At 33.4% G+C, this 26,257-nt stretch overlaps 5 protein-coding genes across 10 annotated transcripts; 3 read left to right on the forward strand and 2 right to left on the reverse strand.

Moving 5' to 3' along the window:
* The first annotated feature begins 293 nt into the window (after positions 1 to 293).
* Positions 294 to 3,056, forward strand: LOC141705810 (protein PHLOEM PROTEIN 2-LIKE A5-like). 2 transcript variants are annotated; one of them, XM_074508700.1, is made up of 5 exons: positions 294 to 792; positions 1,098 to 1,167; positions 1,278 to 1,372; positions 1,460 to 1,504; positions 2,436 to 3,056. In XM_074508700.1, the coding sequence occupies exons 3-5, from the start codon at positions 1,278 to 1,280 to the stop codon at positions 2,836 to 2,838; spliced, it is 543 nt and encodes a 180-aa protein (XP_074364801.1). In that variant the 5' UTR covers positions 294 to 792; positions 1,098 to 1,167; the 3' UTR covers positions 2,839 to 3,056. The 2 variants fall into 2 exon arrangements, with proteins under 2 accessions (XP_074364801.1, XP_074364800.1); XM_074508699.1 differs by having other exon boundaries at positions 294 to 1,167.
* LOC141685457 (toll/interleukin-1 receptor-like protein) lies at positions 317 to 706 on the forward strand. Its single transcript, XM_074490558.1, has one exon. It carries the CDS (start codon positions 317 to 319, stop codon positions 704 to 706), a length of 390 nt encoding a protein of 129 aa, XP_074346659.1.
* A 2,160-nt stretch (positions 3,057 to 5,216) lies between the features above and the next one.
* On the reverse strand, positions 5,217 to 12,062 carry LOC141706957 (CBL-interacting serine/threonine-protein kinase 8-like). The gene is made up of 14 exons (XM_074509869.1): positions 11,764 to 12,062; positions 10,619 to 10,681; positions 10,406 to 10,477; positions 10,223 to 10,330; positions 10,066 to 10,140; positions 9,838 to 9,891; positions 9,611 to 9,736; positions 8,845 to 8,934; positions 7,787 to 7,909; positions 7,011 to 7,130; positions 6,224 to 6,340; positions 5,974 to 6,030; positions 5,819 to 5,893; positions 5,217 to 5,628 (listed from the first exon to the last, which is right to left on the reverse strand). Exons 1-14 carry the CDS (start codon positions 11,920 to 11,922, stop codon positions 5,527 to 5,529), a joined length of 1,341 nt encoding a protein of 446 aa, XP_074365970.1. The 5' UTR covers positions 11,923 to 12,062; the 3' UTR covers positions 5,217 to 5,526.
* A 6,159-nt stretch (positions 12,063 to 18,221) lies between these two features.
* On the forward strand, positions 18,222 to 22,101 carry LOC141706958 (oligopeptide transporter 4-like). Its single transcript, XM_074509870.1, has 6 exons — positions 18,222 to 18,805; positions 19,153 to 19,250; positions 20,035 to 20,640; positions 20,725 to 20,977; positions 21,075 to 21,257; positions 21,356 to 22,101. The coding sequence occupies exons 1-6, from the start codon at positions 18,290 to 18,292 to the stop codon at positions 21,971 to 21,973; spliced, it is 2,274 nt and encodes a 757-aa protein (XP_074365971.1). The 5' UTR covers positions 18,222 to 18,289; the 3' UTR covers positions 21,974 to 22,101.
* On the reverse strand, positions 20,855 to 25,057 carry LOC141706959 (uncharacterized). 5 transcript variants are annotated; one of them, XM_074509875.1, is made up of 3 exons: positions 22,977 to 25,057; positions 22,770 to 22,844; positions 20,855 to 20,990 (listed from the first exon to the last, which is right to left on the reverse strand). In XM_074509875.1, the coding sequence occupies exons 1-2, from the start codon at positions 24,813 to 24,815 to the stop codon at positions 22,830 to 22,832; spliced, it is 1,854 nt and encodes a 617-aa protein (XP_074365976.1). In that variant the 5' UTR covers positions 24,816 to 25,057; the 3' UTR covers positions 20,855 to 20,990; positions 22,770 to 22,829. The 5 variants fall into 5 exon arrangements, with proteins under 5 accessions (XP_074365976.1, XP_074365975.1, XP_074365972.1 ...); XM_074509874.1 differs by having other exon boundaries at positions 22,738 to 22,844; XM_074509871.1 differs by lacking the exon at positions 22,770 to 22,844.
* Between the last annotated feature and the right edge of the window lie 1,200 nt (positions 25,058 to 26,257).

Below are 26,257 nucleotides of genomic sequence, written 5' to 3' on the forward strand. Positions count from 1 at the left end.
TTAATAACATACTATTTTTAAAATATAGCTCAATATCATCGAAGTACAATGCCTTACAAGTTCAACAAATTTTACATATTATCCTACAGATCCAATTTAGTCAACCAATTATAACTAATACGGTTAAAGATGGTCTTAAGAAAACATGAAATATTATTGTAGTGTAAATTTTATTATCATTTCTTAAATAAAGTTAAGAGCTTGAACAGCTTAGTCTAGTGGACTTGCTCTAGCGTACTCCTATATAAGAACAACAACTTTTGTTTTATTATTCATCTTCCCAACTTATATAAAACACCACTTTTATCAATATCTAATGGCTACTTCTTCTGCTCCTTTATCCCAGCTTCCTTGTTGGGTGTTCTTGAGCTTCAGAGGTGAAGATACACGAGACAACATCACCAGCCATCTATACAGACACCTGACTGATAGCGGAGTCAAAACTTATATAGACGATGATGGCTTGCCAAGAGGAGAAGAGATCTCAGCAAAACTATTGGAAGCAATCCGTGAGTCCAAGATATGTGTCATAGTTTTCTCTGAGAACTATGGCAACTCCAAATGTTGCCTTGACGAACTTCAAGAGATAATGGAAAGGCAAGCAAATGGACATGTGTTTGTGATTCCTGTATTCTACAAAGTTGATCCATCGGTTGTAAGCCACCAGAGCGGAAATTTTAAAGCAGATTTTCAGCAACATGAATGACTTCATGGGTCTGAGACCGTAAGGAAATGGAGGACTGCTCTCAAAAAAGCTTGACAACTGGACGGATTTGATCGGGAAAAACAAAAGTAAAAATAATTCTACTAAAATTATACCCCTGTCCCGTTCACTCGTATTACACTTTCCTCTCCGATCCATTCATATTCACTACTTTATTCTATTACATTTATTTTATAAATTAAATATTAATTGATCTGAATATCTTATCAACTTTTTACTGAAAAAATAAATTTTCAATTACCATACCTGACACACCACATATATATATATAAAGGGTAGAAGTACATACATATACTCTACAAAGGGTAATATCTAATCTAAATATCCAATTGAGGTTTGACATGCATGACACATTTAAACTGAAACCCTGCAGGAATGACGGAGAACTGGTCCAGAAAATTGGGGAAGATGTTCGAAAGAAACTACAACCAATCATAGATGAAGTACTACTTGTACTTGCAGAATATATATATATATATATGTACATGTGGCCTCCATATTAAAGTTGGTAAATTTGACCGTTAACCTATTGTGCATGATTTATTTTCTTCAGATGTATGCTATCCAGGTGCCTGCTAAAAAACTGATAATAGATAACGGGGATAAAGTAAAAATATGGAGGCGGGGTCCTTTAAAGAAAGATGAGAGGTTAGTAGGGGCACAAATTAATTTGAAAGTCTCATACTGCCTCTACAACTCATCAAGTTGACTCCAATTTTATTTTATTTTTGCTAGAACGGGAATTCCTTCGTATTGGAGTGCTGATAATTCGGGAGAGGGGTGAGCTTTCTACCTGGGTAGAGTCAATTTTATATTTCAATTTTTTTTTAGTTTCGTTATAATTTGTTGCGGAAGGACGGTTTTTCCTTTCACAAAAAATTATCGCAAAACCCCATTTTTTATAAGATTTTAATTATTAAAATATATATTCGACATCCTGAATCGGGTCAAACAAGATGGCCTGACACATCAGAACACTTCTTATATTTTAAGTCTTATATAGACTTAGAAAGATGTATTTTGTATAATTTCATTTGAACTTATTTTTTATGAAAAGAAACGTGTGCCTTGATTATAGATCATTTAAATAAGTTTGGTTTTTGAGATTACCTCACCTAAATTTTGTGCTTTGATTAATACATTTATAGAAAATTACATACATTTAAAAATTTTCATTTGCAATTTTATACTTAATAATACTAGCATATTTTAGGTAAGTTCCTTGATTGAAGTTTATTCTCTTCAAAAGAAGAGTAGTGCTTTCAAAATAATTTTAGAAAACATATTGCATTTTAAATTAGTGAAACTCATTTTATTAATACATTTGGGATCCTTTACAATTATGAAAAATAATCAATAAAAACATATACCTCAATTTTTAGGAAATTTTGTTGACAACTCTAGAATTACTGTAGATAAATATTCATAAGAGAAACGTAGGATTTTTCAAAAAAAATCCTAAAACTTTTTCCAAATTGTTGATATGTCACGTTGTAAGTAGCAAATTTCCTAATAATAATATGGACCCGCCTGTATATATAAATATTTAATCACAAATCAAAACTCGTCATATGTTATATACATCCAATTAAAAGTTAAAACTCATCAATATATCAAGCATTTTCCTTTGATAAATTTGTTTGGGAACCGAGAACTAGTATATTCATGATTACTTGATTTTAGACTAACAGTATTTTTTTCCGCCAAGTAGTCCGGAAATAGCTGAAGTGATAAATGAGTATTGGCTACATGTATGGGGAAAGTATGAGGTAAGTGAGCTGAGGGAAGGATGGAAATACGAGATTCATTTCGTGATGAAACTAAAACATGACCTGGAAATGGAATCTCTAGGGAAGTTTATACTTGATGTTCCAGGCGGGATCAGCCAACAGAACATAGAGAGTTTATACATGAAACCAAAGGAGAAATGGGTGGAGGTTAAAGTAGGGGAATTCGTGGCTCAAAATCGCAAGGGAAACCTGGAATTTCATTTCTACGCAAGTGATGATGATACTATACGTAAGAGTGGTATATGCATCCTTGGTGCTCGGATTGTACCTGTTTTCTTCCCTCGACTAAACATCCCATCAGTTCCCGCTAAGACAACATGTTAAGCCAAGCGTGTTGAATATGGTTATTGTTTGTTAATGCCCGAAACTGGTTGACTAAGTGGTTAAGGGTTGTAGTCTTTGTGGCAGATTTAATTTGCGAATAAAAGTAGTGTCTCTGCACATTCCTGTATTCAGTGTTTGTTTTGTTTGCTATTGTAAGCCATGTATTGGCTGTTTCATGTTGAGTGAATACATGTATCGAAAGAACGTAGAAAACTTTGCAGCACCAGCGTATTTACATTTAGAACATCTCTAACAGATCACCTAGATGTTATGTTAACCACTGTAAACTCATCTAAAATATTAATCTTTTGAATTATTTCTTGTTTATGTCAAAGTTGAGAGTATTCAACCCCAAATACTCTCTCATGTGTTTAAATAGTCCCCACACTAACTCAAATAAAATCGAACACCAGATAAATAAATAAATTAAATACAATTGAAGAGATAAGATATATATATATATTTCTAAGCATTTTAGCTATATTAAGGGAGTGTCAAAAGTTGACCATTTCTTGATATTTTTTTAGCACCCTTGATAATTTATTATAAGATTGTTCGCGGTGTGGTATTGTGCGGTTGAACTAAAACCGCAAACCAAACTAGGGATGCGATTTGTCCAAATTCTCAAATTATAACTGCACCGCGTAAATTTTAAACTGTGCAAATCGCACCATGAATATGCGGTGTGGCGGTGCGGTTTGACAACTATTTAAAAAAATAATAAATTTTAACACGGACGATTTACAAATTTTAATACATCAATGAATGAATTAATAAGTTTCAAGTTATAGTATTAGTTCAAATACAATTTTAGTACATCTGAACCATAAAATGCAATATTTTTTTGTCATACATCATATACAAATTTAAATTATCTTAGTCATTGACAAACAAACAATAAATGGTACTACCTCCGTCCCAAAATACTAGGCCATTTGACTTTTTACGCGTAATTTAAGGTGTATAAAAGTCATAGCTTCGTATACTTTTTTTAAAATTTTTTTTTCTTAAATTAAAATTTTATATATATACTCTTATTCACAAAAAGAAATTTTGGAAAAAAAAAATATAGAATTATATTTTTTATTCACCTAAAAATACGCTTAAAAAGTCAAAAAGACTTATATTTTTTAATGGAGGGAGTAGTATCCATGATCTAACCATTTACCGTAAACTACAACATTGATGCATAAATGCTTGATTACGAGCTGTCAAGTAATTTTGGCTGGCCCAAAACTTACGTATATTCTAATATTATAAAATAAAAATAATATAATTATTTATTTCATAAAAATATGTGGTGCGGTTTGAAACATAAGAACAAAGTCTCAAACCGCAAACTGTAAATTGGACCGTACCGCGCGGTTTGACAAAAATGCACCACAAAAATTTTAAATCACGTGGAGCGAAACGGTGCGGTGCGGAGCGGGCGGTTGATGCGGTTTGATGAACACTCCTAATTTAATAGGTTTGATGAACACTCCTAATTTAATAAGTTGGCACCAAAAATGACATGTCAAATATGATTTGACACATTTCTTGACTCCCCTTGCTGTTATTGGCTTAGGTTGTTGAAAGAAAAAAAATACTGACGCAGTAGGGAGGATTGACACAACACTGGCTTTGATATTTTTGGCATCCAGCTATATGATCATGCCATTGAGCATTCTCAACGACATTAACATATCTTTATTTTGCGTGTGCCCTCTTTTCGATCGATCACGGTACTCTCTACCAGTTGTCATGCAATAAATACTTTGAAGTTGGGAAGAGCATGAGCAGAACTTATTTTTTCGTAAGATGCGAAAGGACGAAGAACTGAGATGACAAAAAAAGTAAAGACTGGGTCACAACTCACAAGTCACAACTGACCTGAAAATAGCATAATTATACATATTAATTTTGCGCGTATTTTTTGCTCTTATCAAAGTAGGACCTTCATATTTTAATACGGAAGATAAAAACCATAAAATATCATGTCAAAACATGTCTTTTAGGCCCGTCCACTCATTATGAAGCTTTAAATGACATAGTTCTGCATTTATTTTTTTCTAGATTTTTGGTTTGTATCAAAATAGGATATTCATATCTTATTACGAAACTGGAAATACAAATAACTAATATGTGAAAGTTACATTTTAAGGCCCGTGAAGTTGCTTCCTCGAACAAGAAATTGAGCAAAAAAAACAAGACAAAGCAAGCAAATTGAAATCAACCACAAAATTAAAAAAAAATGGTTGTTTGCCATTGAACAGAAAGCAAATTGTGTCCTTGCTATGTTTTAAAGTGACTGTCAATTGAAAAAGTAGTTTGGGTAGCTTGTTTTTCAAAGTTGAATGGAAGGTGGTAAATTTTGCAAAATAAATATACAGGGCGGCTAGAAAATTAACGGAGCCATTGTATTCAAGTTATATATGTTATGAACTCTCTCTTTTTGGTAAATTTGTTACATGAAGACAGGTCTCAACTATATATTTCAGAGTCAAACAAATTGTTCCAGGTAAATAACTTTGTGATTTGCCAAAAAGCAGTTCAGTAAAAGATCTCAAACTATATTTGTATATATTGACACAGCTCTACATAATTATCCTAACATCTCGAAAAGTATGTCTAGCATTAGTTCCTATCCAATCTTGGCCGCCATCAGGGTAGGCCTCACAGTCGAGGGTTTCTAATCAGCTAACAAAATCAACGTTGTTTGCTTTTAGCCTTGGCAGTCCTTGATTTAGTATACTCACTAGGCGGTTTCCAGATGATATCGTCAAGATTGTTGCAAAAACTTTTGTAGAACTGAAACATAGATGTAAAACTTTTAATACCGGAAACAGAAAGCTACACCTTTATTAGCTTAATAAGAACAAAGATAATCAACAGTATGCTAGAAATTGGTAAATAAACAGGGGGGGATATTGAAAAAATGTCATTTTATACGAGGGGAAAATGTGGACTACACAGAGTATAGTTAAGACGAACAGCCCACCTTGAGGTATTCTCCGGCATCTCCAGCTGCCTTTTGAATGTCAACCATAACAAAAGTTGGAGTAACTTCAAATATCTGCTAAAGGATAGAATTGCTTAGTAATACTGCATGAGTGATACACATAAAACTGTAGGAACTTAAGATTGATAACTTACTTCGAGTATAACCGAAAAATGGGATGTTTTGTTTTCTGAAAGACCTTCCACCCTCATCTGCACATGAACAAATAATTTTGGTTCAATAGGCTTCATGATATCTCTTCTTTAATAGACTACATTCTGAGGTACTTGACCTTTATCAAACTAGGCCAATAAACTCGGCAAAGCCACATAGATCAATGTAAACCAGTTCAACTTGTTAAATGTCAAGTTTAGACCAAGAAAGTTCATCAGATTTTAGTTTTACCTTGTAATTACGAATATGTGTTTTGAAACCCATTGATTGCGCAACAACTTCCATACTTGATAAAACCAATTTAGCTGGTTTTTGAGAGACAAAGCGTGTTTGATGCTTGACCGAGTCCTGCATAAAAAAAGACACGACTTTTATATAGGTCCAGCCAGACAAGACACCAACTTTATCTGAAACTTTTATATATTACCAAAAGAATATTATGCAAGACTACAAAAGAAATGTATAGAACAGCAATATGTAGCTCGTGACAAAAACCAACAAGGCAATGCTAAAGTAAATAAATCATAGTCCATAAGACTATTTTGAAATATTACACTTGATAAAAGGAATGCACATTTAAATAGTCCATGATTTTAATTTTTCTAAACATACATAGCTGAAAGTATTGGTACCTACAGGCTACAGCTACACTTAAAGGAATCACTAAGCTCCCTTTTATTTGCAGAAAATGACCTGATTTTAGAAAATAATTTCTGGGATAATTTGAGAAGAAATTTTCTAGAGAGAATTTATTTTCATATGTAATATTGGTAACAAATGGTTTTTTCTTATGAAAAGGGGAAGTGGTTTTCCCTAAACTCGTAATGTTTTCTATATTTTTCCTTCCTTCGGAATTTTTTTATTCCCCTTAACAAACACAAAAACCACGAAATATATATGTCCCAACTAAACTAACGCATTAAAACATATAATCAGGATAAAAATATCTGAAAAATAAAAAAACCAGGTCAAATATATCACATCACACATTTATAATTTCCAAGTTTATCATCCATACCTGTCCGCGGTCAAATAGTGCAGAAAGGTTCAAGCCTTGGGAGAGGATAATTAGGTCAAATGCATTAAGATTCAGTGGACCTGCATCTTCATCCCTACACTGCTCATCAGGCCGTTCTCCCTGATTTAGCAACAGTAAACCAGGTGATTCAATAAAATGAAAACCAATAAACTAAATCCAACATAGAGATGTTACAAGAAAAGTCACTCCTTGAACTTGAAATCTAATTTTACTGGCTGAATGGTAATCATTAATCAAGATTTAAATCATAAAAGAATCACTAAAGGTATCATCTCTTCGAGTAGTTTCTGTCAACTGTTTCAAAACCTTAAAGAGAAAACATGAGGAACCATATTGCATACTTGCATGATGATGAAGATTGAGAGGAAAGTTGAGTTGTATTACTGAATTAATTCCACAGTGATTACACACCAAATCCATGGATAGCCATGTATGTCCTTTTCCATAAATCATTCTAGATCATATTGGGTTTCATCTACAAGTTTTACAGGTAACTGAAGCATTTGACGAGAAGCGCAGAAAGTTTTTATATACTTTGAACTTGGTGGCAGGAGGTCTATATAAGTCGCATATTTAGCCAAAGACTCCTTGTACAGGCAGAAATGTGGCACACCCAAAACAAGGAAAAAATTCTACTACTGTAAGGAAATCACAGTAATTACCCAACAATGTGAACTACCAGAAGTTAACAAATTAATCTAGTAATATAAAAACCTGAACTGAAAGTATACACAAAAGTAAAAAGTGAAACTAACCTCGGAATCATCAAGAAAAGCATTTACATCATCCAGGTTAATATCTTCATATTCAAGAAATCCAGCAGGAATGTAATCTTTCTTAAACCACTCGTCATTCTTGATCTCTTCAATAGGTATACGCTGTGGACAGTGGATGTATACATGTAAAAAATAAGAGGGTACATATAAGAGGGACGGGTATCACTACAAATAGTAACAATTGCAACATTAAGACTATCACATATTAGATGAAATTATAAAATATAGCAAATAAGTCGATCAGAGGATAGTAAGATACCAAGAATAACCCTGATCAGTTTACCATTTTTTGGTAATTACCTAGACGTGCCATACAAGCTGAATTTAAGTAAAATTCATTCCGTCATGAAAAGAGTTATATTCTGAATTTCTAGTGAACAATGCAGCTATTAATGTCAGACCCTTAGTTGGCATTCAATAATTTCAGTTTATATAATATAATAATCTTTTATTTTATAAAAATTAGTACTCATCACAAAAATTGTCATTTTTACAAGTAATATGAATGACATCACACTTTAATACCGCCAGTATCAATTGCAACATTAAGATTATCACATAACAGATGAAATTATGGAACACAGAAAAATAAGACGAAAAGAGAATAGTAAGAAATACCAAGAATAACATGATCAGTTTACCATTTTTGGTGATTAAATTAGACATGTCATACAAGATGAAGTTAACAAAGATTTCCTCCGTCATGAAAAGAGTTCTATTCTTGTTTTCTAGAGTGAAAAATGCAGCTATTAATTTTAGATCCATATGTGGCATTCTCTGATTTTAGTGTATATATATATATATATATATTAATCTTTTAGTTTATATTGTCATTTATACAAGTAATATGAATCACATCACTCTTCAAAGGTAAAAAGCCAATGAGAGGTATCTTATGCAGAGCATGGTATTTCCTATTCTATTACAACAATATTTCCAAGACAGGGAACTTTCTATTTTTTCGTTGAAGCTTGCTTGATATGCCACATCAAAATTTTGATTAATAATTCACATTATATAATGCACTCAATACTTACAGTCTGAGGATTGGGATCTAGAATTTGATGAATCAAAGATTTGGCTCCAAGCGGAAACCATGATGGACATGAATAATCAGCTTTTTCAATCTGAAGAAGAAAACAAAACTTATAAAATTAAAATCATTTAAAGCTACCTAGTCTCGCAGGATATATTGAGGCTCAATGACAAATTGAAACTGACATGTACAGCATCCCAAACAGCTTGCAAGCTAAAATCCAGAATGATGAAATTTTGTTATGCAATTTCTATATACAAATGAATAAGCATGCTACATTGTAGTCAAGATCTTGACACTTCTAAGCAGGGGAACCCAAAACCTGTTATAAATTATAATATAAGTTATTATGATTCTCACCTACAATTCACCTAACGACTGTAATGTGGGCCCAATGGTTTAGATGCCCAATTCATGACCGATAGATCATAAGTTCGACTCTCGTATTTGACATGCCAAGGGTCATTTTCTGGAAACAGCCTCTTGACTCTCTCGAGTAAGGCCAGGGTAAGGCTGCGTACATCCTACTCTCCATACACCGTGTGAGTACGTCCTTTTTCCCTTGTTTTACCTAAAATTGACCTGGCTTTTACTCCATCTATAACATCTGACAGTCCACTATATGCAGCAAATGTATTACCGTTTTGATTACCATAACAATGTCTAGGTGATAGATAAATAAGTTACTGGCAATGAATATTTAGTTGAGTTCCATTTTCATTATAAAATAGCAGATAATAGACAATCTAGTCAAATAAAGTTCATGCCTTGCTATACAGTGTGGGGAGATCCATTTCATCAAAAGGAAGATATCCTGCCATGAGCACATATAGGATAACCCCACAGGACCAAGCATCTGCTAAAGCACCATCATAACCCTTGTGGCTAAGTACCTACAAAAGATAATAATGCAGACCAAAGAAGCACCCATGATGAAAAAGGTAATATCAGAATACAAATTAAAGGTCTATAGACAAAGGCGTCCCACACTTACCTCTGGTGCAACATAATTAGGAGTCCCGCAGGTTGTACGGAGAAGGCTGACCCCCTATGATAACAGAAAAAAGTAATAACTCATCTGATATATTCCTTGTCCCCAAACCTTCCCCCTCCCCATTTTTCCCTGTGTCTTTGGGGTAAGTGTGCTTGTGTTGCCCATACCATCAGATATTTTGTGATGGTATTAAAATTGATAAAGGATATCTAGTCAAAAAAAATTTACTTCTTCAGGCAGTGCGCTGAGTCCAAAATCAGATATTTTCAAATTTCCTTGGGAATCTAGCAAGAGATTTTCTGGCTGCAAATTAGAGAAAATAAAAAGGTTAGATGTTTACTAAACAAGGAAAACACAATCCAGGTTGCAAAATAGATGAGAAAACCTTCAAGTCTCTATGAAAGACTCCTTTACTGTGGCAGTAACTGACACCATCAATGAGCTGCTGAAAATATCTTCTTGCTTCGGCCTCACTAAGTCGCCCATGATGAACCTGTTTGGACGAATTAAACTATAACAGTGAACTAGCAGAAGTATACACAACTGATGCCTTTTCTCCAAAACTTACTATTTTGTCAAATAATTCACCACCAGTAATGAATTCCAAGATTATATAAATCTTTGTGCGGCTTGCTAAAACCTAAAAATTGCAGTCAACATCAGCACAGTCCAAGATTGTACAATAATTTTAGTATTTTACCATGCCTAAAGTTAACCAGTTACTATAACATTTAACAAACTCCACATTTTAAAACGGTTACAACAAAGTTTGAGTGCACACCTCATGCAGACGAACAACGTGTAGGTGTCTGACACGCTTCATTATAGATATCTCCCTCTTAATCTGCATATAAAATAAAATATACACATAAAAGAGAATAAAGAATACATAAAAAACATAAAAATAAATTAGCATAATTAGCCAAATAAATCAGCAACGCCATCTTTGACTTCAGGTCTACATTTTGCAAAAAATATATTTTCTAAACTATCTAAAATTTGCATTCATCTCATTCTACTTAAACCTTTAGACTGCTCATATGAATTATTTTCTATATCTTTCATCTTCAACTTCTTTTCAAGGACTGTATAATCTCATTTTATGCCATGTATTTAACTGAAAAATGATTCAAATTACTCTACAAAATCACTAAAAATTAAATAATATATTTTTGCTAAAGCACATTTTAGCCAATAGTACAGGAACTAAACAAATATAGCTAAAGTATGTAATATAACTAACTGAATCGCTAATTCAATAGAAGGAATTACTTGATCAAACAAATGTAATTAGAAGCGACTATACTTCTTCTTCGTTTTAATTAGAAATAAATTATAAATCACACAAACTGAGCAAAAGTGAACTCACACACATAAATGTACACATACAGGCACATAAAGTTTTCACAAAATCAAGTTTAAGCTGATTAGCTAATCTAATCTTGCAGCAATATGTAACAACCGAATGTATATATAGACAATTACAAAATGTATATAAACTCTATTTCTAGTTAATTCTTCTTCGTAATAAGAATTCAAAGAAAAACTAAAAAATAATAATCTCCCCCCTCCACAAACACGCACAATCAATCTCTAAGAAGTGTAACTAATCTAATATTGCAGCATTTAAGTAACAACCGAATGCATACGTACACAAATACAATTAAGAAAAAAATTGAGCTCTCTCCCCCCCCCCCTTCTCTCTCCTCCTCTCATACACACACAGTTTTCACACAATCAATGGCTAAACAGAGTAGCTAATCTAATATAGCAATAAACGAATGCAAATATACACAAATACAAAATGCAAGCAATCGCAACAACTTCAATTGAACTAAAACTGAATTCAATTAAACTCATACTCCACAAAACAGACACAATTACAAACACAAGCAATAGAAAGCAAGATAGGGATACTAAATTGACCTGATCGACCATTTTGTGCTTGAGAATAGTGCTCCGATCGAGAATCTTCATAGCAACACTCTCGCCAGTCTCAGTGTTCTGCGCGAATTTGACTTTAGCGAATGTTCCTTCTCCGATCGTTCTTCCTACTTCATACTTTCCCACTTTTCTAACCACCATTTCTCCTTCTTTTTTTCCAACTGAGAGAGAGAGAGAGAGAGATTCCTTGCTGTTCTCGTGGAGAATTTACGATTTTAATTTCGAATTTCGAGATGACAAAAGTAAAACGTGGGGCCCAACGCGGGAGCTTTATGGTTTTGGGTTTATCTTTAATTTATCCCTATATATAAAATACTCGTCTATTTGAGGGTTTTAGTAAAGTAGGCTCTTTTTTATATATAATTTTTAGTAAAGTAGACTCGTATAAGGCAAAATTGACTTAAAAATTAGTTGTACTGTAATTTTGGACGTAACCCATGGATTTTTCTTTTAGATTTTCTGTTTTAAGAATATAATTTTAACCTGACAAAAGAAGGTATAAATTTTGAAATTGTCCAATTTATATGATGTTATTTTTTTTTATACTCGTCATCCCAAAATTTATTCTTTCTTTTTGTTTTCATGGTCAATCAAATGGAGGGAATATAGCGAAGAAAATTAGTTTAAAATAGTAAAACTCTTTACACCCTATTAATTAGCTGTTAACTGTTAGTTGTAGCGGTTCGAATTAATTATTTTAATTAACCGATTGAGTTGCCTGTTTTGATTAGAAAATGAATTCAGCTATTTGGAACAAAATTGTTTGATAAATAAATATTTTAATTAGAGATATCAAAACACATGACTTATCATAATTTATGTGTGCATACCAATGCACGATGAGTCCATTATTTTATAAAAATTATTACCAATTAAATCTTACTGTCTGTCATTTGATACCTATTTTGATATAGATTTTTGGAAACTCTATCATTTTTGGGAACTCTATCATTTTTGGAAATTTATACATGAGTTAGAAAATTTCAAAATAAATTTTTTGGGATCAAATTTCTATTAAAAAAAGCTAACTACCATGTAATAATATTTGAGAATTTATTTGATCAAACCTCTAATTAGCTTCAAAATTATTTTTTTACTAAAAAACTAACTTTCAAACAGGAAATTAATGTTTATAATCTAAAATCTAAAAAATCAAAATGATAAATTCGTAAATTTTCCTTTTTATCGTCACAAACATTACCCCTTCAGTGTACTGTTATATTGTGGAAAGACAGGTAGGATTTGTACAATAAAAGCCAAATCATAATAAAATTGTGCAAATTATCTATGTAAGAAAAATGGTAGATTAAGGGTTTGTGTGGCCGGAGGACAGGGAAAGTAGTTGACAAGTTGAGCCGGTGGACCTGCCGTTTCCCCATCTGGTTAAGAACATAATTTTGTAAAATGTTCACTCCATTGACAATTTCAGCTACCAAATAAATAATGAGAAATTGACAGAATGGTGACTTCCAAGGCTCAAGAATTTTTAGTTTATATCGAGCCGGGAATTGGATCAATAAGGACATTAGAATAAAAACACTGTTTTAGATATCTTTAGTACATAAAATGTAAGTATCTCTCCCAATTGTTATCGATTCTGGAAGATTGTCCGGCACGCATTTTAAGTTGAAGAAAATATATATTTATTTAATTTTTAAAAAAAAAAATTATTTTTCTGAATAAAAGTTTAAACATTCTATTTTTTTTTAGAAAAAGATAATTTTTAAAAAAAGTTATAGGACTATACTTCCTATTCATCTTAAAATGTGTGTCGGATACTCCCCCAGAAACGATAACAATTAGGAGGAACTGAGGAAGTAGCATAATAACCTGTGCGAGGCACGGGTCATTTTCTAGAGTTTTTTTTATGCGTCATGCAATTATAATGTTTGTTGAGCAACTCCAACAATATCCTTATATAGGCTCTTGAGTCAAATTTTGAAGAAATGGAGATAAATTTTATCTCCAACAAGCTGCATGTCCCCCTCTATAATATTAGGAGTTTCGAATGCTTCCTCACTTTTAGGAGTGAATATCCCCTCAACTATTATTATATTATATTTTTTTTACCCGTTATTTTATATTTAATGAATGAATATAAACTGGGTAGTAAGTGTACGTTTAAAACGAAAGGATTAAACTTAATTTGTAGAATGACGTTACTATGTTTACAAATAAAAAATTACAAATTAACATATATGTTGAAGACATAGTTAACCAAAATCTTGAATTTTATTTAAAAAATTATATGTACTGTTCTATATTATTACTGAGTTCACTACTAACTTACAATTAACTTACTCAATTTAAAAAAATAAAAAATGCATAACTGAAGTCAGAATGACTTGCAATTATAATATACAATAATGTAAAATTTACATTATTGTTAATATTAAAGTTGATTTATTTAAAAAAATAAAAAATGCGTAACTGAAGTCAGAATGACTTGCAATTATAATATACAATAATGTAAAATTTACATTATTGTTAATATTAAAGTTGATTTTAATGAAAAATATTAGTTTTTGAAATTCAACGTATGTATGTATGGGAAAATGTTAGTTTTTTTATTTATACTCGTGTTAACAAAGTAAGATTAAGTTATATGTATATGTGTGTTAGCATATAAATTATTGTATGTTACATCTTTTAGTAAATTATGATGGTTTCGATTATTTATATGTTAAATATCTTATTTATGTACATGTATAATCATTATTAACATCTAGTGAGATAAATATTGATCACTTAAATAACATGCATTTATAATTATTTAAAAATTAAAATTATGTAATAAATAAATTGCTATAATTTATATATGGTACTCACATTATCACTGACAAACAATTCATATCTATTTTTTACGCAACCGAGTATCAATCATGGTTGTAACATAAAAATGAATTATATATTTTTAAGACTTATTATTGATATACATGATTCTTTTTCAAGAATTCGAAAGAAAATTATATTTATATCGTTATTTAAACCGTTTTTAAGTTTCTTTCATTACGACTCTAATATTTCTTCATATAATAATTTGGTAACATTTTATACTATTATTCTAAAATTAAAAAAAATCAGTTCGATAAAGTTTTATAAATATCAGCTGAACTGGTTAATTTCTTCAAATTATTGAACAATATATGTTTTTTTCCTTAAAAAAATATAAAATACATTGAATCAAATGCTACAATAAAATTTTATTTGAATAATTCAAAATATTAAAATAATTCAAAATATTTGTACAATATTATCTTGATCAATGAATATTGCTGATCTAAAAGAATTCTTTTTAAAAAATTTGTTTTTTAAAGTGAAAAAAGAAAAATAAATCGATTTAATATATCATCGTAGTTTTAACAAATCTATTAAGATCTCATTTCAAATTTCAAATAATCTTAAAATTGGGACAAATCCCAAAAATAATAATGCGTTACTAGTAAAGTTCGTAATTTTAATATAAATAATCAATTGACTTTATCCTATAAAGATCTCAAACAAATTAATTTATATTAACATAAGATATTAAAAAATTTCACATTATTGGTAAGATATTTTCGCCGAACTTGTAATTTAAATTTACTAAACGTAGAATGTGACGATGTTTTTCGGTCGGGTCATGTAGTCAAATTTCGAGTATTTTTTGAACAATGGGCCAGGTTCTAAAATGCATTGACTCATTATAATTCGAACTTATCTAAATATGTAATACCAATATAGATTATGTATATATAAGCGATTCTATTTTCAATATTTTTTAAAAAATCATATATGTACTTTTTATTATAAAAAAATATGTTAAAAGTATATGAGATATATTTTCAAACTAAAAAATGATTAATAAATAAGATAATAATCCATTTATGTACTATGCCTAATTTTATATCTGAAATTCAATTCTTTAAAATTAACTGTACAAATATTCAACAAACTATCCTTTTTTGCGGAATTCAAATAAGTATATTTAAAGTTAAATAAAATATTTATTTAGCACACTTACATATTATGTGTATGATAAAAACACATGTGACAATATGGTGTAGTGATAGAGATTGTATAGTTGAATGAAATAACTTGAGTTTGATTCCCACAAATCACATTTTTTATATAAATATTAAAAACATGGGTAATTTAGTCTTTTTAATGAGATTTTTTAATCTCATGAAATTATACTCTTGTTCTCCTATTATATATAGAAGAGATTATAATTTATGTGTTCAACTTGAGCGTCTTGACAATAATTAACTAAATGAAATCTTGTAGTAATTGTTTCTTATTCAAAAATGTATAATCAGTTGAAATTAGATCGAAAGAATGTTATTTTTGTGATAAAAGATGAATAGTCACTTTTTCGTATGGCGGAACGTACATTATTATTTCCGTTATATATATTATACATATACACTCTTTCTCATTTATCTTTGAAATTTTATATTTATTCTCACAGTGCGAAGCCTCCCCTATTGACCGACATTATTTTGTAAAAGCCCCACTCTAGCAGTTTCACTACACCTCCGACCGTCGAAACAGATTAGAGAGAATAGAGAAAGAGGACGTATAATAGATTGAACATCATATTGTTGATACCTTTTAATTTATGTTATTTTTCTCCTGTAATTTTACTTGGGCAGTCACGATATGGTGAATTGCTGGTGATTTTGTGCAATAATGCATGCAGGGTGAGCAGAAGCCTCGTGACACCTTCAGCGTAAGAACAAATATGGGATTTTGGAGAATAAATGATACATAAGAAAAAAATTATGTGTGTACACGGGTGTGTGTAAAATTTGAAGTTTATAGCCCATTAGAGTTTTGGCAGGGTTAAATTGTAATTTGAACTGTTACTTTATTTTTGGCTGGTAAGGTAAAACGTGTAGATGACGTGACGTACACGTTTGAAGACGTTGAATGACAAATACGTGTAGAGATTATGTTGATGTTCCAAAAGTTGGGAATAGAATATATGTTAGTAGTGACTGATAATCATTTCGCTCACCATACGAGAAGTGAGAATATTCACACTGTTAGGTCAGATTTTTACAAATTCTACCAATGTCTTTGCTATACATGCTTTTAATAAATGTAAGACTGATTTCTTTTGCGATATTTATTGTGTTTGAAAACTTCGATGAGCGGGGCGGCTTCTTCCGACGCCGTGCCTGTACCTTCTTGCGGTGTGTGAGGTACAACTGTTGTGGGGCGTCTACAAAACAACACCGGGGGAGGTTTTGACCCCGTGGCGCCTCCGATGTGAGAGTAATAGCTTGTTTGTGGAAGATGAAGATAAATAGCAGAAGAGGTGGTTGTATGTGTATATGCTCGTGTGTAAGAGAGTGTGTGTGTGTAAAAATGTGTCTAACCCCTAAACCCGTTCCTTTTGGGGTATTTATAGCCTAAAGGTAGGGTTTAGGGGTTGGTACCTTTAGATCAGGATCGTTCGTTGTTGGGGGCGGAGGTTGCCTGTCTCGGGTAGATTGGATACACGTGTCTAGGTAAAGACCACCTTTAGAATGTCCCAACGGTAGGCTGATACGTGTCATTTGAGATGTTAGTTGTTGATAGTTGTTTTTGTCACGTGCCCACGTACCCTTCTTTGGCGTGTTGTGGGTTATGCATGTGCTTGTTGGGACCTCTCTCGGGTCCGCCCTAATTGGGTGATCGTGATCCTGGTTGCATCCGGGTTAGGAGATGATTCCGGTCCTTGGTCAGCCCTGAACCCGGGTCTCTCCACCTGACTGTTTTGGGTGAGGAGGTCCTGATCTATTAATGGATCAGAGCCTGCCCTATATCTGGGTTGGGCCCTAATCAGGTCACGTATACTCAATTTGTATTATCCGGACTCATTACTGTATGTAGTCCAGATTTATCACATCTGTTTGGGGTACTTGCAATGCTTCCTGGTTGTGGACTGTTCTTTAGTCTTTGTATTCAGTAGGCTTTCACTTCTGTTTTAGTATATTCAGTTCAATGTTACCCTTGCCTGATTATAATACTACTTGTGGTTTTCTCGTCAAGAAATAGAACCAAAGTCATAAACTAATTGAATATATAAAAAATATAATCATTTACGAAATCTACTCTGTCTATTTATCTCGAAAGCTACGTCGTACACGCACAATCAATCAACTAAAATCCATTATTGCAACAACATACGTCGCAACCAAGAAACATATCATTATTAAATAATAATACAATGAACCCCTCAACGGTTGACTACAAAATACAAAATATATACTACAAAAACAGAATATTTTTTTGTATCAGCCTATTCTTGCATGACGGAACTAGAAAGGTTAAACTAAGCTAAAACTCCGGCTATATTAATAATTTTTTAAAGCTCTACTGTTTAATAAAAAAATAATAGCAAAAATTAAAAATATTTTTTAAAATCCTGATTTCGCCACCAACACTGTCATGCAGACAATCTGTTTCTTCTATATAAAAAGATACACACATGCACTGGCTTTAAACAAAAAGCCTCTCATTCTTCGAAACGAGGAACAAAATGGAGGTTGAAACACCAGTGAGCACAAGTATTCTAAAAGGTGGTGACATTCCAAACAAAGAAGATGATGAGATATCACCTATAGAGCAAGTCATTCTAACAGTCCCCATAACAGATGACCCGACCCAACCCGTATGGACATTTCGGATGTGGGTCTTGGGTTTAATCTCATGTGTCCTGCTGTCTTTTCTTAACCAGTTCTTCTCTTACAGGAGAGAGCCACTTATCATTTCACAGATCACTGTCCAGGTTGCAACACTCCCTATAGGACGGTTCATGGCTGCTTTTTTACCCATGACTCAGTTCCGAATACCCGGGTTCGGGTCGAAGATGTTCTCGCTGAACCCGGGTCCGTTTAACATGAAGGAGCATGTGCTTATTACAATTTTTGCTAATGCTGGGAGTGCTTTTGGCGGTGGTTCAGCTTATGCTGTGGGGATTGTTAATATTATTGAAGCCTTTTATTTTAGGAAAATTCATTTTATGGCTGCATGGCTTCTCATTATCACTACCCAGGTTTCGAATACAGATCCTCTCTGGTTCTTTTATCTTTTGCCCGCATCTTCATGCCACTGCCTAGTTTTGTTAAGTAACTGGTCATTTTACTGCCTAAGTTTTGATACAACGTTAAATAATCTGTTACTATAAAACTTTAAGTTGTTAAATGAAGAACTGAAGATCCAAATGAATCTTTTTATTATATTTTAACAAGTTTAACATAATTATTGTTATTTTTCGTGTAAGTTATGTTAATTAGATGTGTTAAACATTGATGAAATGATGTTGCGATTGATCATATGATGTTTGTTTAACACGAACAGTTTGATTTGTCTAGCGTTAACATGAAAGTTGATGATGGACAGGTATTGGGATATGGATGGGCGGGTTTATTGAGGAAATATGTAGTGGAACCAGCACACATGTGGTGGCCTAACACTCTTGTCCAAATCTCCCTGTTCCGGTATGCTGCCATTTCTCTATCACTTTCCTCTATATGTTCCATAAACCCTAATGAATTGTATTAAGATAAGGATGCAGGTTGTGTTTACGATGCACCAACATTCTTGTTATTATCATATTTAATGAGCAAAATAATGGAGGCAGAGTCAAGTTAAACATGTAGATCCAGTATAGTAGGCTAGCTATATAATTAAAATCATGTTTGACACTGTAATTTACAAAGTCGCCATATGAAGATAACATGTTATAAATTATCCTGCTGCATGGAAGACAAATTAATTGAACTGTGTGCCACTTTAGTAACATAGCCCGTGTTCTGCTCAAATAATTGCCTGATTCCTAGTTGGGCTAGCCGCTAGCCACTTGTAGAGGTCCCTGTTGAGTAGAGTGCAAAGGGCCAAAGTCTCTGACTCTCTGTCAACGGAATCTGCATTGGCTTGCTGTTGTTTCTGGAGCTGTTCAAACACTGAATTGCGTTATGCTCATTGTTGATTTGTTTGTTTAATGTGTAAAGCTACAGCATTTTATAGTGTTTTATCATAGAAATTTTAGTTATAATGTAATGTAAGAAAATCTCCGATAGAGGCATCCTTTAACGGTGTCAAAGACACCCCTATTGACACCTATTTTGGAGATGCTCTAATAGCTACCGGAACAAATTGTCCGAATTTATGTGAAGTTATTCATAGATTCTTAATGTGAGAACATAGAAATAAGCAGAACTCTGTGTCAGAAAATAAGTCACAAGGTACTGACATAATACTGTTGGAATCCAATTTATACAGTGCACTCCATGAACGAGATGATGCAGAACTCATCCAAGAAAACCATGAGGTCGAGGCCCCCCGGCGAGGAATGTCACGTTCGAAATTCTTTGTAATTGCGCTCGGTTGCAGTTTCTGTTGGTATTTGGTCCCTAATTACTTATTTCAAACACTGCAAAGCGTCTCATGGGTATGCTGGGCATATCCTAACTCTGTAACAGCCCACCAGCTTGGTTCAGGTTTTAATGGTCTAGGAATCGGAGCGTTTACTTTGGACTGGTCTGCTGTGGCGTCCTACTTGGCTAGTCCTCTCGTATCCCCTTTCTTCGCCATTGTCAATGTTTTCATTGGCTATACATTGTTTGTCTATGTGGTCATTCCTCTGTCGTACTGGGGACTTAATGCCTACAATGCCACAACATTTCCTATTTTTTCGTCGCAGTTGTTCACTGGTGAGGGACAATTGTACAACATAACTAAAATTGTCAATAGTAATTTCGAAATAGATCACGGGGAGTACGCGAAGCAAGGTAGAATCAATTTGAGTACTTTCTTTGCTTTGGCTTATGGACTTGGATTTGCTGCCATTGCATCTACTCTTACACATGTTGGCCTTTTCTATGGAAGGTAACTCTTGTGCTTGTTACTACTGCACTTCTACATACATATTCTCCTATACTATATGCATGACACAAAATCGAATGAACTTAGGGAGGTATATGATCGTTACCGAGCTTCTAAGAAAGAGAAAATGGATGTTCACACAAGATTAATGAAGAACTACAAAGATATACCTGCATGGTGGTTTCATGTGCTTCTTGCTGTGACATTGCTCGTCTCCCTCTCGCTCACCATCTTCATGAAGGAGGACATCCAGATGCCTTACTGGGGTCTTATCTTTGCAGCTTTCTTAGCTTTTATGTTCACCCTTCCGATTAGCATCATTACTGCCACCACCAATCAGGTATTCTACTAAGCTGTCAAAACATTATGTTCAAATTTGTAAGAATAATGCCTGTACTTAAAATTTCTTGTGCTTGTTTACATTTATATATGTATAGACACCAGGTCTAAATATCATCACTGAGTATATTATGGGGCTGATTTATGCTGGAAGGCCTATAGCCAATGTCTGTTTCAAGACATATGGATATATGAGCATGACTCAAGCAATATCCTTTCTAAGCGATTTCAAGTTGGGTCACTACATGAAGATCCCTCCAAGGTCCATGTTTTTAGTTCAGGTGCGTTCAGTTACTATCTTATTAAGATTTACATATTAAGCACTATCATAAGTTTTGTTAGAACAGACTTACAATTATGTTCATATATTGCATACTAGTTCCTCGGAACGATAATAGCAGGAACAGTTAATCTAACTGTAGCATGGTGGCTATTGCACTCAGTTCCGAACATATGTCAGTTAAATAAACTTCCGTCAAACAGCCCATGGATATGTCCCAACGACCGCGTCTTCTTTGATGCATCTGTAATCTGGGGTTTGGTAGGCCCTAGGAGAATTTTCGGACCTTATGGCAACTATGGAGCACTTAATTGGTTCTTTCTAGGAGGACTAATGGGACCCTTTATAGTATGGATGTTTCACAAGGCATTCCCTAAGCAAACTTGGATTCCACTCATTAACCTTCCTGTTCTCCTCGGTGCAACTGCTGCAATGCCGCCTGCTTCAGCATTGAACTATAATTCTTGGATTGTAGTTGGTACGATATTCAACTTCTTCGTGTTCAGATATAGAAAGAAATGGTGGCAGAAGTATAACTACATTCTTTCGGCTGCTCTTGACGCTGGGGTGGCTTTTATGGCGGTTCTGCTATACTTTACTGTCAATATGGAGGGGAGGGGAATATACTGGTGGGGTACGAATGATCCTGAGCATTGCGATTTGGCAACGTGTCCTACGGCCAAGGGTGTAACAGTGGAAGGTTGTCCTACTTTTTAATGTAACATTCAACTGATTTGCGATATACTGGTGGTGTTATTTTCAGTCTTGACATTTGTACTTCTTTTTCAATTGCAACTGATGTGTCATTTGCCTTAATCCATTTCCAGCAATGGGGGTTAAAATTACTATTTTTTTTTTGCTTAGATGAAATCTGACCTCAATTGTCAATCACTTTTATATATGCATCAACTTTTTGGTTTCATAGGTTGCTTCTTTAGTGCTTCCTAATGGAGAATACAGTATCTCGTAGAGTTAAGAGGAATATATCTGGTTTAGATTGTAAAGGATTTTAATTGATTATAAATAGTCTATAAATTTTGATAGATTTCAAGTCTATACAGATTCTAATGCATATTCAGACTATAACAGAGTATTATTTTACACTCCTTGACAGTGATAAACCTCGTATATTACGGTACAAATGCTTCATCGACATGGCAACATGTCTCCCTCTACTAACATTCTAGCATCACTATAAGAACAATGGTAGGAAAGAAGATGGTCAATGAAAATTACTATAGTCTCTAGGAATATGTATATTATTAAAAGCCAGGCTGATGCAGATGCAACCTCATAGTACCTAGAACTAGAGATTAGATACATCACAAATGAAAAAGACTGCAAGAAATTAAAAATACACCTCTACTGACAATACTTAAGTTTTTTTATAATAGTCAAGTAAAAGCAAACCTAAAGATTAAAAAGCAATAAATATTAATATTATTGTTCTTGTGTTGTAAGATTGATAATGACAAAAGTACCTTAAGTTGAATGCACTAAAAAAGGTAGTTACCAAAATTGATTTTTGCTTTGGCTGTTGCAACTCAACCATTAGCTTTCTGTATAATTAAATTCATTCCTGATTTAGCTGTTGCAACACAACCATTTAGCGTCAAGCAAAGAGCTTCAACAGTAAAAGATATCTCCTCACAAAATAGTAAAATTCAAGAAAAGGTGACTTCATCAAAGCAAGTATTTAAATCTATATCTTGACCAAAACCTGCGGTGCAGAACTTCTCTTCACAACTCCCCTCGAGCACAACTCGTTTAAAATCTCCAGGGCTTCCTTGGCTAGTCCTTCATAAGCTAAACCTTCTATAAGAATAGTGTAAGTAGCTTCAGTAGGTTTACATCCTTGCGATACCATACTATCTAGGAAGTCGATGGCGCGATCAGTTCTACGGGCCTTACAGAGCCCAAGCATGATAGAGTTGTAGGTAATAGCATTAGGCCTGGCACCCAGTCCTTCCAAGTCATGAAAGAATTTAATGGCCTCCTCAATCTTTGCTTCTCTGCAAAGCCCTCCTAAAAGTGAAGAATAAGTAATGATATCAGGCTTGAGACCCTTTTCTCGCATTTCATCCAACAGAGTTATAGCAGAATCTGTTTTCCCCATTTTTGCTAGCCCATCAATCACTGTGTTATAAGTGATCAATACTGGCGAGCAACCTTTGCTACTTAGCTGATTAAGTATCTCAACTGCAATATTAACTTTCCCATCTTTGCATAAAGCAGTGAGTAGGGTATTATAGGTCACAATATCGGGGTAACACCCTCTGGACACCATAATCTCTAAATATTCAATTGCCCTATCCATCTTCTTCTCTTGGCAGAATCCATGAAGCAAAGGATTATAACTCAACGAATTAGGACTACATCCATGCTTAGGCATCTTCTCCAATATATCAATCGCTCGACCCAATAATCCTTTCCTACATAAGAAATTAATCAAGATGTTAAAGGTAACAACACTAGGAGAACATCCTTTGTGAACCATCTCAGTCAAAAGTTTCTCAGCATCCCTCCACCTACCAGTACTACACATGCTACGAAGAATTATATTATGTGTTATTACGTTCGGCCGGCAACCATATGACGGCATATTATCCAAGAATTTTATTGCTTCATTCAACCTCCCTTCTTTGCATATACCATTGATAAGGACGTTATAAGTAACAACATCCGGTTTACAACCTTTACTCCTCATTTCATCCAACAACTTCATTCCCTGACCTACCCCAATCTCCTTACAAGTAGCTTCAATCAAAATAGTATACGTTATCACATCAGGGTAACACTCCTTTTGTAACTGCCTATCAAGAACTTCCATTGCTTGTTTAAGTTTCCCACTATCACATAAACTACGCAAGATGGTATTATAAGTAACAACATCCGGAGCAACACTCATCCGATCTAAAATCTCCAATGCATTATCAATCTCTCCCACCTTACAATACCCACTAATCAACACATTATAAGTAATAACATCAGGAACAGCCCCCGACTCCTCAATTATTTCCAAAACCCTAGTAGCTTTCTTAGTTTTCCGAAGTCGACAAAACCCTCGAATCAAACTTGTACAAGGAATAATATCCGGAATATCACCTCTATAAACCATGCTCTCTAAAAACCTTAACCCCTCCTCTAACTCCCCATTTCTAATCAACCTCCGAAGATTATTATTACTCTGGTACTCCTCAAAATTCCGCGATGAATTATACTGACTTGAACCCGATTCCGAACCCGAGCTCGAACCTGAACTAGAACTACCCCCATTCTTAAAATCAAGATTAGACACATGCCCATTAGAGCTCAAACTTTTAGACTTCGAATTAGCACATACCAAGCTTCCCTTTTTCTTTCGAAAAATCTCATTTTTCCTCGACCCTTTATAATTTCCACCACAAAGAACAAGACCACATGACTTATCCTCATCAAACACCTTCACTGAACCAATACTAGACCCTAAAGATTGAATCTTTCTACTATAATCTTTATATTTAGAATGAAATAAGCATAACCCTTGATGGGTTTGTTGTAAAGACACCAAATAATCCATAAATTTAACACTACGGGCCTAAATTTCAAGAAAGTTTAAAACTTTGGCATGAACATGCTCAAGAATACATACAGAAGACTGTGTGTGTGTTTATATGTGTTGAAGAGAAAGCTTACTGTTTGATGAATTGCTGAGAAGTGAAGAGGGAGGCCGTGTGTGTAACTGTGTTGGCTTGGTTATGTCTAATTTGCAGCTTATCCTCAAGTGGAAAGAAGAAAATAAATTATGAATTCAAGAAGTTGGTTATGTCACAAAAAATGAGATGGGTTGATGAAGACGTGAGGGTTAAGTTTTGGGCTTTCTTGGAGGCCCACTTCATAGTGATATCCAAAATGATAAAATTAGAATTTAAACTAGTTATCTTGCCCGTGCTACGCACACAGAGTTTAGTTATATACGATCTTTTTTAAAATTTTAAAGATATATATTCATGAAGTTGCGATAATGTGTACCAACATTTTTATACCAATATCATCGTGTGTAAACACTAACAACAAATCATTCGATAACGTCTCTTCCCTTTTTCTGTCTTTGATAAAGAAATGGTATAATATTGTAGTCAAATAGTATGAAGAGTTCTATTTTTTGTATATAGTTTAAACACGTTTATAGTTTAAACATTAACCACATAACGAAAAGGATAATAATCAAATTACAAGATAAACTACCTGCCATTAAAAATTATTGGTCCATTAATTTAAAAATTTACAAAAACATAAAAAACATCCAAAAGTTTTTAACATGGTTTTTGATTAACATTCTTTAAAATATCTTCTCAGAATGAGGAGATAATCAGCATATTTTTTTAAAGACGCATCACAACATTCGAGTAACATGACTGTTGAAATCAGAAAAACTAAATAAAATTGATAATTATCATTCGTTTATTCTAAATTATGGTAACTGTTTAAGTGATTTGAAAAGAACTGCCCCAAAACTACTGGACATACTCACACGTATATATACCTTTGGGTGTTTTTTTACATTTAGATGTATACTACAGATTATAAAATGACTTCACGAAGTGAAAAAAGAAAGAGATGGTCAGGCATAAAGAATGTAGCGGAGCAAGTGTTGCAAAATTTGGCTATAACGTGCACAGACTTCAATAATGACATGGAAGAAGCAAAAATTTTCTACTCAGAGAACAGGAAATCAGGAAATCTGAATTGTTTGCTCGTTCTGTTGGCCTTGAGGAAAAATTCAAGTAATATTTAAATGTGTATCTGATTTTATGATTTATATTGCTTTATATTACAAATTGAATGGAATTAATTTCAATGTTTCATAGCGAAATAAAAAATACTCTGAAGAATAGATCAAGAAAAAAACATGGAGAGTCATCACAAAGTAGTACTGAAATTCCACATTCTTATACAGGGAATTCACTCAGATTCCTAGGTGATACGTCAACATCTCTACGTGGTCATGAGAAAAAATTC

Source organism: Apium graveolens, chromosome 2 (genome assembly GCF_009905375.1).
Source record: "Apium graveolens cultivar Ventura chromosome 2, ASM990537v1, whole genome shotgun sequence".
NCBI classification, from domain to species: domain Eukaryota; kingdom Viridiplantae; phylum Streptophyta; class Magnoliopsida; order Apiales; family Apiaceae; genus Apium; species Apium graveolens.

What these genes read in the sequence shown, in the direction of transcription:
- LOC141685457 (XM_074490558.1), top strand. Translation starts at nt 317, where the DNA reads ATGGCTACTTCTTCTGCTCCTTTATCCCAGCTTCCTTGTTGGGTGTTC.
- LOC141705810 (XM_074508699.1), top strand. Translation starts at nt 1,066, where the DNA reads ATGCATGACACATTTAAACTGAAACCCTGCAGGAATGACGGAGAACTG. An exon ending in TACAACCAATCATAGATGAA is followed by an intron (nt 1,168 to 1,277) that starts GTACTACTTGTA and finishes TATTTTCTTCAG; the next exon opens with ATGTATGCTATCCAGGTGCC. An exon ending in CCTTTAAAGAAAGATGAGAG is followed by an intron (nt 1,373 to 1,459) that starts GTTAGTAGGGGC and finishes TATTTTTGCTAG; the next exon opens with AACGGGAATTCCTTCGTATT.
- LOC141706957 (XM_074509869.1), bottom strand. Translation starts at nt 11,922, where the DNA reads ATGGTGGTTAGAAAAGTGGGAAAGTATGAAGTAGGAAGAACGATCGGA. An exon ending in TCTTTCATAGAGACTTGAAG is followed by an intron (nt 10,141 to 10,222) that starts GTTTTCTCATCT and finishes TCTAATTTGCAG; the next exon opens with CCAGAAAATCTCTTGCTAGA. An exon ending in CTTTTCTTGATGATTCCGAG is followed by an intron (nt 7,131 to 7,786) that starts GTTAGTTTCACT and finishes TTGCTAAATCAG; the next exon opens with GGAGAACGGCCTGATGAGCA.
- LOC141706958 (XM_074509870.1), top strand. Translation starts at nt 18,290, where the DNA reads ATGGAGGTTGAAACACCAGTGAGCACAAGTATTCTAAAAGGTGGTGAC. An exon ending in GTTGGCCTTTTCTATGGAAG is followed by an intron (nt 20,641 to 20,724) that starts GTAACTCTTGTG and finishes GAATGAACTTAG; the next exon opens with GGAGGTATATGATCGTTACC. An exon ending in TTACTGCCACCACCAATCAG is followed by an intron (nt 20,978 to 21,074) that starts GTATTCTACTAA and finishes ATATATGTATAG; the next exon opens with ACACCAGGTCTAAATATCAT.
- LOC141706959 (XM_074509871.1), bottom strand. Translation starts at nt 24,815, where the DNA reads ATGGATTATTTGGTGTCTTTACAACAAACCCATCAAGGGTTATGCTTA. An exon ending in AGAGAAGTTCTGCACCGCAG is followed by an intron (nt 20,991 to 22,976) that starts GTTTTGGTCAAG and finishes ATGTTTTGACAG; the next exon opens with CTTAGTAGAATACCTGATTG.